General features: G+C 39.7%; 1 protein-coding gene across 12 annotated transcripts in view; it reads left to right on the forward strand.

Moving 5' to 3' along the window:
* ZNF106 (zinc finger protein 106) overlaps nt 1–12,399 on the forward strand; it is a 61,652-nt gene extending 49,253 nt beyond the window's left edge. For 11 of the 12 annotated variants that reach the window (XM_045448039.1, XM_045448041.1, XM_045448043.1 and 8 more), the window contains 7 exons: nt 1,934–2,125; nt 2,649–2,711; nt 3,418–3,537; nt 4,064–4,135; nt 4,950–5,021; nt 7,653–7,799; nt 8,496–12,399. In XM_045448039.1, the coding sequence (XP_045303995.1) occupies nt 1,934–2,125; nt 2,649–2,711; nt 3,418–3,537; nt 4,064–4,135; nt 4,950–5,021; nt 7,653–7,799; nt 8,496–8,552 (723 nt within the window). In that variant the 3' untranslated portion in view covers nt 8,553–12,399. Of the gene's footprint in view, nt 1–1,933; nt 2,126–2,648; nt 2,712–3,417; nt 3,538–4,063; nt 4,136–4,949; nt 5,029–7,652; nt 7,800–8,495 lie in introns of all 12 variants that reach the window. The other variant, XM_045448042.1, reaches the window with a different exon arrangement.
* The last annotated feature ends 390 nt before the right edge of the window (nt 12,400–12,789 follow it).

Consider the following 12,789-nt stretch of genomic DNA (forward strand, 5'->3'; position numbering starts at 1 on the left):
GTTTGCTATGTTATGCCCAATTATAATATTATTCATATGTGTAGTGAATACCTACCAACTCTCCTTCGACATGTGAGCTGGAACCACTACTTCTTTTTTTAATTGTTTTCTTAATGTTTATTTATTTTTGAGACAATGTGAGAGACAGAGTGTAAGCAGCAGAGGGGCAGACAGAAGGAGACACAGAATCTGCAGCGGGTTCCAGGCTCTGAGCTGTCAGCCCAGAGTTCGATGCGGGGCTCGAACTCATGAACCATGAGATCATGACCTGAGCTGAAGTCAGATGCTTAACCGACTTGAGCCACTTAGGCGCCCCTGGAACCACTGCTTCTAAGGGATACAATAAAATACCTCATGCCTTCTACTTTTAAGAAGCTTAGGGGCGCCTGGGTGGCTCAGTCGGGTAAGTATCCGACTTCGGCTCAATTCATGATCTCGCAGTCTGTGAGTTCGAGCCCCGTGTCGGGCTCTGTGCTGACAGCTCAGAGCCTGGAGCCTGCTTTGGATTCTGTGTCTCCCTTCTCTCTCTGCCCCTCCCCCACTTACGCTCTGTCTCACTTTGTCTCTCAAAAATAAAGTTAAAAAAAAATTTTTTTTTTTTAAAAGAAGCTTAAAATCAAGTTAGAAGAATCTAGCACATAGATAATCAAGTACCAGGTTATGAAGAGATCACAGAAGGGTAATTAGTGAAGGTTGTTACATTCCAGATGTGAAGTGTTAACAGCCTACATTAGATTTGGTTAGGGCAAAAGAAATGAAGAAGAAAGAATAAATTTAAAATATTTTAAAGGATAAAACTTGATAATTCTCTAATTCTCTTTTGTGAGAGTAATGTCATCAAAGGTAGACAAAAGTCAGGAACAGGACTTTTGAGGCAGGATGAAGACAAGAAATTGAAATGTAAATGGTTGAAAAGCCACAGAGAAGGTGGATTTGGAAACAGAGATTTGAGAGTCTCTGCAGACATCGGAATTTTGAAGCCTCGTGAGCACTGAGCCCTTGTTGGTTTGCCCATACACCTGAATGCAGTGCTTCTGAGGTCTTAACAGAAAGCCAGGGCTGTTTACTAGAGTCTGTCCACCAGTGGTCTCTAAACTCCCATCAGGCTGTCTCCCCAGCACCTATGATGGCTGGAGTCATTGCTTAGCCCTGGAGGCTACCAGCTGCTCCTTTGTGAAGTTTCTATGAGTTTCACCCCTTGCATGTGCCTGATGTTCCTTTTTAGAGATTTTGGGGAAGTGGGAGACTTTATGGACAAGGTTGGTGTGGGACTGAGGGAAGCAAGTCTAAGATGTGAGGTAAAGGAATGTTTGGGAATTCAGGATGTGACCATGCCACTCTGATATAAAAGGCTTCTCTAGTTCACTAAATGATGTCATGAGAGATGACATAGAACCAGAAATCAAAAGGACTTGGGAATAACAGGTGGAGAATGAGATTCTTACTGAAATTATTTGTAAGTAAGTCATTCTCAGTGGAGAAATTTGGAAACATATGACAAATTGTTTGCATAAAGTTTGGATAACAAAATACAGAGAAAGAGCTTCTAGGTCTATGGCAAGGAAAATGTATGAGCTTATGAAAAAGAAAGTCAATCATCTGTTATCATTAACCTAAGGAAACTGAGAGAAGGCATAAAAGAGAGTCAAGTGCTAACTAGGATCCGATAGTATAGGTTGAAGTTAGAAATGTGTTTATAATGTAAGAATTTGCCATGCCCGCACTAGAATGGGGGAGGAGGGAGTCATGGACACAAAGAGAGTTGGAATGGGAATAGCAGAGGTTGGGAAGTTAAAAGATTCGCATGGGGTATGAGAACTTAACAGGTAGTAGAATTTAAGAGTTTGAATCAAGGTAGTGATTTGGGTGAGTTGATTTTGATATTTACCAGCCAAGCTGCTTTTATTTCATATAATGGTGGCTTATTTTTCAGAACAATAAACGACTTGAAATCTTTGAATGCCATGGCCCTCGGGCTGTCAGCTGTCTTGCCACAGCTCAGGAAGGTGCCCGAAAGCTGCTTGTTGTTGGATCTTATGACTGTACCATTAGTGTCCGTGATGCACGGAATGGACTCCTTCTCAGGACCCTAGAAGGCCACAGCAAAACCATTCTTTGCATGAAGGCAAGTACAGTGCAAGATAACAGGAGTCAGTTGGCACAAATAAAAGGATTTGAGTGACATTTGTCTTGTCATCTAATGCCTTATCTACAGCACATCATCTGGAAAAGAGCAAGGAGATTACGGTGCTTTTCTTTAGGCCTGGGTGACCAAGGGATGTTTGTTTTTTGTTTTTTGTTTTTTTTTTTGCGGGGTTGGGGTTGGACTGTATTTTAATACATTAATATATTAATGGAGAAACAGTGTATTTTATTATAGAATGTAGATACACTTTAAAGTCCTTCTAGGCAGTTTCACAATCGTTCTGACGAGGTCAAACCCAATAATACATTGTCACTTCATCAGAGTACCTGGTGGTAGGCCCTAAGTTTCATTTCAGAAAATTTGAGGAACTTAGTGTTTTATATCTAGTTGATGCTCATCTCAAAGTGGGTTGGAAATTAGAATTCAACAGTGTGCATTACAAATTACAGAGAAGGCTCAGAACCTTTTACCAAATGTAACTCAATGAATTTTTTTCTTTAAGGTGGTGAATGACCTTGTGTTCAGTGGCTCCAGCGATCAGTCAGTCCACGCGCACAACATTCATGTAGGTTGTGTTGGTGTAAAGAAATCTTTAATAGAATGAAGATTAAACCTTGAAGGATTCCTCAGACCTCTTGCCTTTTATATTGCAAGCTTAATATTTATATTGAAAAGCTTAATAATAATCCCTACCTGCATAAGCTCTTGGAAGATAGTGAGCACTTGAGAAATTCTGTCCTCTTCAAAATTTTTAATGGGGGACAGATTCAAAGTTTACGTAAGGTTTAGTTTGTCATTTAAACCTGAGATAAATTGAGCATCTGAGGCTCTGAGAAAGTGGATGTGATACGTAGTTTAAAATAGAACAAATAAGAACAGCTGAGAGATTCTGCTCAGGTCATAGAGGCAGCTCTTTGACGCTCAGTGCCCGGTCTATAAACCTGGCGATACTGCAACCTCAGGGACTTGTCCAGACACAACAAAATGATAAGAGTGAAAATTCTTTAAAACCTATAAAATACATACAGATAGAGTTGTAGCCCTTCTCTTTGTGTGACAATAGGTTCTCTCCATCAGGATACATTTCATGCATATTATATATGTATATTGTAATAAATGCTTATGCAGGTACCTGAGCTGTTAAAATTAGTACAGCTACGTTGTGTACAAGTAGGCTCAGAATTACGACTTGGAATAATAGAATCATAAATCTCAAAAGTCAGAAGGAATCTGGAAAGTCAGTCTAGTGACTTGTCTCTTTTCTGATGCAGACTGGTGAGCTTGTACGGATCTATAAAGGTCACAATCATGCAGTGACTGTGGTGAATATCCTAGGGAAAGTGATGGTGACTGCTTGCCTGGATAAATTTGTTCGTGTCTATGAATTACAGGTAGAATTTAGATCCAGTATTTTGCTTGAATGATTTGGGGAATAGGCCTGTTTGGGTTGGGTGTTGAATTATTATTGTTATTGTTATTGTTATTATTTTTAATACAGTAAGGCTGGGGTGGGACCCAGGAATCTGCATTTTTCACAGGCCCTCTAGATAATTATGAAGCAGATGATCCTTGGACTGTCAGAAACACTGCTCTGAAAGACATCTGGCTCTGGCTCACAGAGGTCAATACTAAAATGGTTTTTGGAGAGCAGAGTTAGTCTCTAAAACCTGTCTAGTTCTCTTGGTGTGCAATTTCAGGTTTAGACTTTGACATTGCACAGAAGTTAGTTTTCTCATTTCCAGTTACCAGCTCCTCCCTTGAAGACTTATTCGAAAGATTGTCATTAGATTATGTTTCTGTGAAAATGCTACTGGTGCTTCAGCTTAGTGCTAAACCTGCCAGAGGCCTCCAGGGATTATGCTTATTAACCACAGGGTATAAATAACCTTAATTCTCTATTTTTTTCCTCCACCTAAGTCCCATGATCGATTGCAAGTTTATGGAGGACACAAAGACATGATTATGTGTATGACCATCCATAAAAGTATGGTGAGTGTTATTAGCCATGTTACATATTTGCTTTTGAATATGCTTATTACTAAAAACTACAAACTGATAGCAATATTACTATTTATCACTTCCAAAAATGACACGTTTCTGGTAGGCATTCTGATATTGAATGCCTTTCTTTCTTTTGGCATGCTATTATCGAGAAGTAACCCAGTGACATTGTTGAATATTCCCTTTTCTATTAATAGCTAAAATAACTACAATAAGAATCTGATAACACCATTAAACAGAATATAAGTTTAAAATGTTTCCCCCAAAAATTGAGTGGTGCTTTTTCCAGAGACATTATGATCCGAACAGAACATTGGAATAGAGTCAGGAGATTAGGCCAGTATGGCATAGTGAAAGCAGACCTAAAAGTAGAAGCTAACTCATTTAACCCTGCTAAGCCTTGATTTATTTTATTTTTAAATTATGTGGTTGGACCAGAATGGGTGTTTTTCAGACTCTGAGCCTTAGAACCCTTTGTTCCAGTGAAACACAGACGGCTAATATATTATGCCCGAGGTAGCATACAATGCCCAGTAGCCAGAGTGGACCAGTTACAATGTAAGTGGGTGCCTCTGAGCCCTGCCACTTATGCTCTCAACCAGCGTTCTGGAAGGAGCAAGGCTTCAAAGTATCTATACTAGAAGTTACTTCCCCACTGTTGTACTCTGGGGCTGGGTTTGGTTTAGGTTTGTATTTTCTTGTAGCTGGTACAAGGAGCTTTTGACACGTATTTTTGGGATATTGAGTAGTTGTTTTTTGTGTGTTGTTTTGGTCTGATAGGATAAACCTTTCTTTCCCCCAGATTTACACTGGCTGTTACGATGGCAGTATTCAAGCTGTGAGGCTGAATCTGATGCAGAATTACCGCTGTTGGGTAAGGAGTGAAACTGTTCTTATGACCAGACTTAGGAGTTGTTTAACCCTAGGCTAATTTATACATCTTCATCATCATCAATTAAGCATTTTTATATTTGAGTGTCTACTTTATGCCTCCTGCTGTAGGCCAAGGAAGCTTATTTTTAAAACCTGTACCTAGGGGCATCTGGGTGGCTCAGTCAGTTAAGCGTCCAACTTTGGCTCAGGTCATGATCTCACAGTTCATGAGTTTGGGCTCTATATTGGGCTCTGTGCTATCAGCACAGAGACTGCTTCAGATACTCTGTCTTCCTCTCTCTCTGCCCCTTTCCCGCTCGTGTGTGTGTGTGTACGCTCGAAAATAGACATTAAAAAAAAGAAAATATTTTTATCATTTATTTTTATTATTTTTAAAATTTTTTAAATGTTTATTTTTGAGAGACAGAGTGAGCGGGGGAGGGGCAGAGAGAGAGAGACACAGAATTCGAAGCAGGCTCCAGGCTCTGAGCTGTCAGCACAGAGCTTGATGCTGGGTTCGAACTCACAAACTGTGAGATCATGCTCTGAGCCGAAGTCAGATGCTTAACTGACTGAGCCATCTAGGCATCCTCAAGAAACATTTGAAAAAAATGATATAAAAAAGTTAAAACTGTACATAAAATACTTCCATACTTCTTTCATGAATAATCTATTTTAAGATTAGATGTGAGGTATGTTTATGTATCATCCACCCAGGTTATTTCTTTGGTGGTTTTTGTTTATTATAAAATCAGTACATGCTTACAAAAAGGTCAAGAGTACAGTTGACCCTTGAACAGTGCAGATGGTTATAGAGGCACCAAACCCCATACAGTTGAAAATTTGCATATAACTTATGACTCCCCCAAAGCTTAAGTACTTATAGCCTACTGTTGATCCTTCCTGACAACATAAACAGTCAATTAACACATATTTAGTATGTTATGTGTATTACAGACTGTATTCTCACAATATAGTAAGCTAGAAAAAAGAAAATGTTACTAAAATGTAAGAAGGAGTGTCTGGCTGGCACAGTTGGTAGGGCATGTGACTCCTGATCTCAGGGTTGTGAGTTCGAGCCCCACATTGGGTGTGGAGATTACTTAAATTAGTAAATAAGATAAAGTCATAAGGAAAATACATTTACAGTACTATATTGTATTTATTGATAAAAGTTCATGTATAAGTGGATCCACGCAGTTCAAACCTATGTTGTTTAAGGATCAACTATTTACGAAATGAGTGCAAGTGTTTATTTTTGTGACCTGCTTACTAGCTTATACAGGGATTACTTGTATTAATAGTTTGATTTGTGTCCACATTGGTTTTTGAGGAATAGGCCAATAAAAATTTGTATTCTGGAAGGTTTTAAACTTCCATTGCCTAGGCTAAATTGCCTGGTTTTTATTTTGGGGTGGGAGCTCCAAACTTTTACATTGTTCCTTATAGGCCTTAATTTGTTTCAGCAGTTCTAATATTAGTAGTGATCAAAGAAACGTTTATGGCTGAAATCCCCCCCTCCCAGTACCCTAACATGCTTTGTAGAATTGATGGAATGAAATTGACACCCTCCATTTTTAGATTGGGCTCTGTGCTGACAGCTCAGAGCCTGGAGCCTGCTTCATATTCTGTGTCTCCCTCACTCTGTCCCTCTCCTGCTCACACTCTGTCTCAAAAATAAAAACAAAAAAATAAAATAAAATAAAATAAAATAAATGAACGTGTTAGAATTAGAATTGTAAGATTTATGATAAGCAGGCTTGTAGGATAAATACCAAGACAGAGTCTGTATGCTTTCTGACTAACAAGTGAAATTGAGAATTGAGCCACATTTATTTATTATTAAAAAAATTTTTTTAACGTTTTTATTCATTTTTTTAGAGACAGAGACTGTGAGCGGGGGAAGAGAGAGAGGGAAACACAGAATCCGAAGCAGGCTCCAGGCTCTGAGCTGTCAGCACAGAGGCTGAAGTGGGGGCTCAAACTCACAGACGGAGAGATTATGACCTGAGCTAAAGTCAGACGCTTAATCGACTGAGCCACATTTACCCCTGAGCCACATATTTTATAGTAAAATTAGAATTTAAAAAAAGAAACAAGGTTGTGATTCAAGTGATAAAGATTCTGAGTAAAGTCAGGCTTCCATAGCAACGTAGTTTTATCAGACATTTTTATTTTCAAGTTTATAAATCAGCAGTTCTTAGAATTGTTAGAAACAGCCCCTTCAGTATTACAGAGAGCTCTTAGTCTTTTTAAATAAGTAGACTAAGGAACTCATTCTGTGATGGCAAGGTAAAAAAATAAGTGTGGTGTAAACTGAATTTTATGATAAGTTGTCTGTCAATTTTTGCTAACCTTTTCCTTATCTCTCTTAACGATACAGCTATCTTAGTGCTTTGCCTTCTCAATATCACACACTGTCAAGACTTTCCAGGCTTTTCAAGGCTCCTCATGATATTGTTAATTAATGTGGGTGCCTCTGGTTTTGTTATATTTTCTATCTAAGAATAAAGCCTAAGGGGATTGCTTTTTTTTTTTGCCCAAAACTTATAGGATACAAGTGAGGGGCTTTCTAATCGCAGTTGCATGCTTCCTGTACACTTTTTAACTTTCCTTTTTGTTCTCTTTCCAGTGGCATGGTTGCTCTCTGATATTTGGCGTTGTGGATCATTTAAAACAACATTTGCTCACTGACCATACGAATCCAAACTTTCAAACTCTGAAATGTCGCTGGAAGAACTGTGATGCCTTTTTCACCGCTAGGAAAGGGTCTAAACAGGTACCTGAGTGGGACTTGAGGCCGACCTGGGGTCTATTCAACTGCTCAGAGCAGGCAAACATTTTTTGCCTTATTAGAATGTTGAGAATTGGAATAAATAGGGAGAGATTTTCCGTTTTATTATTATTATTATTCAGAGATTTGAGGAATAGCTTAATGAGGTTTCAGATGATGAATTAGGTAGTTTTTTGTTTTTTTGTTTTTTTTTTAATTTTTTTTTTTAACGTTTATTTATTTTGAGACAGAGAGAGACACAGCATGAACAGGGGAGGGGCATAGAGAGAGGGAGACACAGAATCTGAAACAGGCTCCGGGCTCTGAGCTGTCAGCACAGAGCCCGACACGGGGCTCGAACTCACGGACCATGAGATCATGACCTGAGTCAAAGTCGGACACTTAACCGACTGAGCCACCCAGGCGCCCCGAATTTGGTAGTTTTTGAGAAAAAGCCCAAAGAGAATGTTTTCAAATGTTTCAAATCCAATAACTGAACCTAGAAGTTTGTTACAGTGCTCTTGTATAAGATAAGAACTCATCTTGAAGTGCATGTTTTCATGTAAGTTAGCAAAGTGCTGGGTCCTAGGTACCTTTAATGTGTGGATCTTAGAATGTGCCCATGAAGCTCTCCTTGGCTTTAACTGTCTCTTGTCTTACTATCAACTTTTCTCTCATGGGCTCTTTTCCCTTTATTCCTAGGATGCTGCAGGACACATTGAACGACATGCTGAGGATGACAGCAAAATTGATTCATGAAGCTTTTTGCCTCCCATGTTGGGAAGTTATTTGTTAAACTAATTTCACATCGGCCCCTCACAGAGGCCACAATCTTCCCTTCCCCAGAGAAGCAGGGAAGGAGAAAGTTGTTACCAGCCAGGCTTACCACTAACATAAGTCTGGGCAGCTCTATGGGATGATAGTTACACTTTAAGTTCTTACTGGAGGTTTGTCCGATTTAAACAGATTTTAGGGAACCATACTTCTCTGAGACAGCATGGAATATAGTCATCTATGCTACTAGTATTCTCCAGATGTTTATTAAAAATACAGATCTTAATTGGCTACTCAGTTTGACCCATATGATTAATATGTAGTCGTTCTTGATTTCAGTGTGCAAGTTTTAGTTTACGTTCTTATGATGGTTTAAACCCATAGTCCGGCTTTTTAAGTACAAGTTTGTTCAAATGCTAGATTTTTAGGATCAGTTTTAATTTTTTTAGTTCTAATAACTGGGTATTTAAATTAGAAGCAACTAGTTTCCTTTCTTAACGATTATGTGCAGTGTGTTTCAATATCCTCGTGCTTTGTAGATGGACAGAGCTAGCTTTAAATCTCAAAGGGACACACAGTAGATTATTAACGGCTAGAGCGACTGCTCTGCTGAAATTTTAGGAACTCAGCAGATCACATAATGACAAGTCCTCACAGATAGCACTTCCTTTCGAACCTCTGTTCAAGTTGTGATAAGAGTACTCAGTTCAAGATAGTGCACAGACCCAACGTCTACCTTGGAATTTTGCTGTTAGACCCAGGCACTCACTGCTGCAGGTATTGTCAGGCTGTTTGAACTGGAGGTGTAGATCTCCTTTTCCAGTTTTTGACTCGCCAGTCCTGCTGTGGGTTTGCAGCCTTTTAGTTTGCTCCATTACAAATCCCTTTCTCCTCCACTATCTAGCTGTGCCCAGACTGTTGGCAGCCATCAGATGCTTCCTCTGGGCCCCTGGGGTGCTTTCCACCCACCTGCAGCACTCAAGAAGGGGGAGTTAGGATAAAGCATCTGAATACAGTCTTGAGGGGCTCAAGCAGGCTTCTTAGAGACTTATTTCTGAACTGGTGTCTTGCCTTCACCTTCCCTGTAGCTGGCCAAGAAGAGTGGAGCATGGTGAGGGTAAAGACGCTACTTGTCCACTGAGAGCAGACAAATTAACAAAGCCTAGTGAGACTGCTTTGTTTCTGGATTTTCTCTGGACTCTTGAGAGAAGCTATAGAAGTGTTGCTTTCTAGCCTTTTGTTTCTGGATTCTCAAAACTCTGAAAGATTTCTTCAGAGTGGTAGAAGGGAGAAGAGCTCAGTGCCACATACCAGGCTTCGGGATGTGACACCTGCTGTTTTCTAGGATCGCGTAGCGTGCAGGTTTATCTCCACCCCTTTTAGTGCACACACACACCTACTCACATGTCTTCACTCAGGCTCTAGGGCTGGGGGACTTCATGAAACATTCATGGATAGGTTTCAAGAGGGTATGAAATCGTACGCAAGTATGTGTTCTTTTTTTCCAGAAAGAGCTCCAGGGGTTCTTACTGGATCCAAAAAAAAAAAAAAAAAGCTAATCTAAGAGCTACTACTAAATAACGAATGGCCCCAAAAGCTGTTTACTTCTATCCTTGTGAATAGGAAGACTTTTTGACCAGACTCTTGATGTTTGCATGATACCTGAGAGAGAAAGGAGAAGATTCTCTTGCATAGAATGTATTTGTGCCGTTTCTGTATGCGATTAAGAAGCTTTCTTACCTCTCCTCCTCATTTCCTGTATGGACGAGCAGGGAAGCCAGGCTGTCATGTGGGTTTGGGAAGGGGGATTTCCCAGGAAAGCTGTCAGAAATTATTACTACACCTGGCATTTTATTCAGGACTGTCGTGAAGCTGCATTTCTGTGTTGATTGGTCAGTGTGTTAAGACAGTCTTGCATACTCTGTTACGCGTAGGTGCTCTTCTGTCCTGCCTGAGGACATGTCTGAAAAGATGAGCGTGGTGGAGCCTTTGGACAGCAGGAAGGGGATATGTGAGGTGTTGGGCAATCGTGGGGAACCTTTGAAGGTATGATAGGATCAGTAACAACTGATTTGGGTTTAATTTTGGTAGAATTGTGCATAGTCTATCTGCCTTTGTGTGTGCAGGGTGAATGTTCCTTGGACGTGTGTATGCGCGTGGGCACCTATACCTGTAATGCTTTTCCTCATTTCACACACACACACAATTTGAGGCCATGGTAATAATGTCTTTGTTTCAAGAATGTGTGAAATTCTTTTATTGCAGGTTAGTGTGTTATCCTAAGTGCACTATTTGAGCCCTCTGTTTAGAAATAAAGGCACCATAAGCATCTTGGCTGCTTATGGTTGTGTTATTACTTTTAGGGGTCTTGAAAGGTATGCAGAACTTTGACTGTTTTTTGTCTTTTACAGTGTCTTAACTGATGCTAGCCCTCTGTCTTCACTTAGAGAAGAGGGGTGGCTCAGGATTTTGCCTTGACTTGGTATTTAGTGCTTAATGAAGGAAGGTGTTAACATGACCTGACAAAACCCAACTCATTTCTTGTAAGGAGTTGGAGGCCATTTTTAGAATGTTATCTTTAATTGCCTGTGCCTACTTCTAACGGCTAGAAGCCAAGAAAACTGTGGTTATCAGTCCTTTTGTGTGCTTATGCTAGCATTTTAATGGCAGTTTGTTATGACAAGCTGTCAGTCACTTCAAGTTTTATCCCAGAGTTTTTAATCAGGTTCAAAACTTATTTTGGCACTCCTCTACTCAGTTAGAAAGCAGTTAAGCATCTAAGAGCAAAGAATTATCTCCATCTGATGTTACTTGAAACTGAGGAAACACCATTGCTACTACAGTCCTACTTTTGTGGGCAAAATATTTTTCTGCCTCAGAAGTGAGCAGTTGAGTGTTTAGATCCTGACCTTCCTGTAATTTATAGGCAATATTATCGCTGTTCACGTGATTATTTGTCTAACAGAGGGGGCTTTTTTGTTTTTGTTTTGGGATATTGTATACAGTAGACACCTTTAGTGAGTAGGTATGTGGACAATGTGGTGGGAGTAGGTATACAACACTTAGTGGAATGGTACAGTATATTTTATGGAAAAGAATTCATCGGAGGGGAGATCAAAGTATCTTGTGAAGTGGGATTTAAACAGCACATATCCTCTTGGTTTGCTCAAATCACTATAATTTGTATGCGCATACTTAAAAATTTTGTTTCTGCTACCAAAAGGAGACCTCCTAAAACTGTTACATACAAAGGCCATGCCTGCCACATGGGTAAAATTGTGATTTCATCCCTGCCCCAAATGATCACGATTTTCAGGATTTCAGAGAAGCCGTCTAATGGATATGATAGAAGCCATGATGGAGGTGGTTTGGGTTGTATGAGTTCCACATGCAAGTGGATGTGAAATCTTGGTGTAAACCAAACATAATGCTTACCAGACAGTAACCTCTAACCTCACCTCCAGCCCCCAAGTCTGTGGCCCTGCTGGGTCACATGACAACTGACTCCTAGATTTGCCCTAAATTCAAGGTCGTAGCCCAGTTGAATCAGTGGGGGAGGAAGTTAAGGAGGAAAGGCTGTTGAAGATCTTTCTCCTGCTTAACAGAAATATATGCCCTAGAGCTGCTCCAGTACCCTTGGTCTCTGAATTTTTTTATATATTGAATATGGATTAGAAGAATGAAATCAGATGACATTTGACTGCAAAAATGTTTATAAGCAAATAGCTTAGCCTTCTTACATTTTGGTATAAAGCTGTGAACTTCATAACTTTGTAAAGCAAGATATAAAGCAAATACAAGAGGAAAATAAAGTACTTTTACTAATTGTTTACTTTTTCTACCTTATCTGGATATTAATAGCCCACCCTTTCTTTTCCATGTTGGAATAGACAGTAAGAAGAAAACTGGGTGGGAAACACAAGATGGTTATAGATACGCCACAGACCACGATCCAGATAAGTTTGGCAAACAGCTACATTTATGGATTTGTCGAAGGTCGTAAAACAGGTTAGTTAGTTAATGGAAGAGCAAGATTAAAACTACATCTCTGGGGTTCGAGATGGCTGTGTAGAAGACCCTGAATTCACCTCCTCCCAGGTATAACAACAAATTTACAGCTATAGAGGGAATTATTTTCCTCTGTAAAGGACCTGAGAACTAGATTAACAGCACCTCCAAAAGAAAAGATACAAGAGATGCATTGAGACAGGTAGGAGAGGCA

This window comes from Leopardus geoffroyi, chromosome B3 (genome assembly GCF_018350155.1).
Source record: "Leopardus geoffroyi isolate Oge1 chromosome B3, O.geoffroyi_Oge1_pat1.0, whole genome shotgun sequence".
Classification (NCBI taxonomy): Eukaryota; Metazoa; Chordata; class Mammalia; order Carnivora; family Felidae; genus Leopardus; species Leopardus geoffroyi.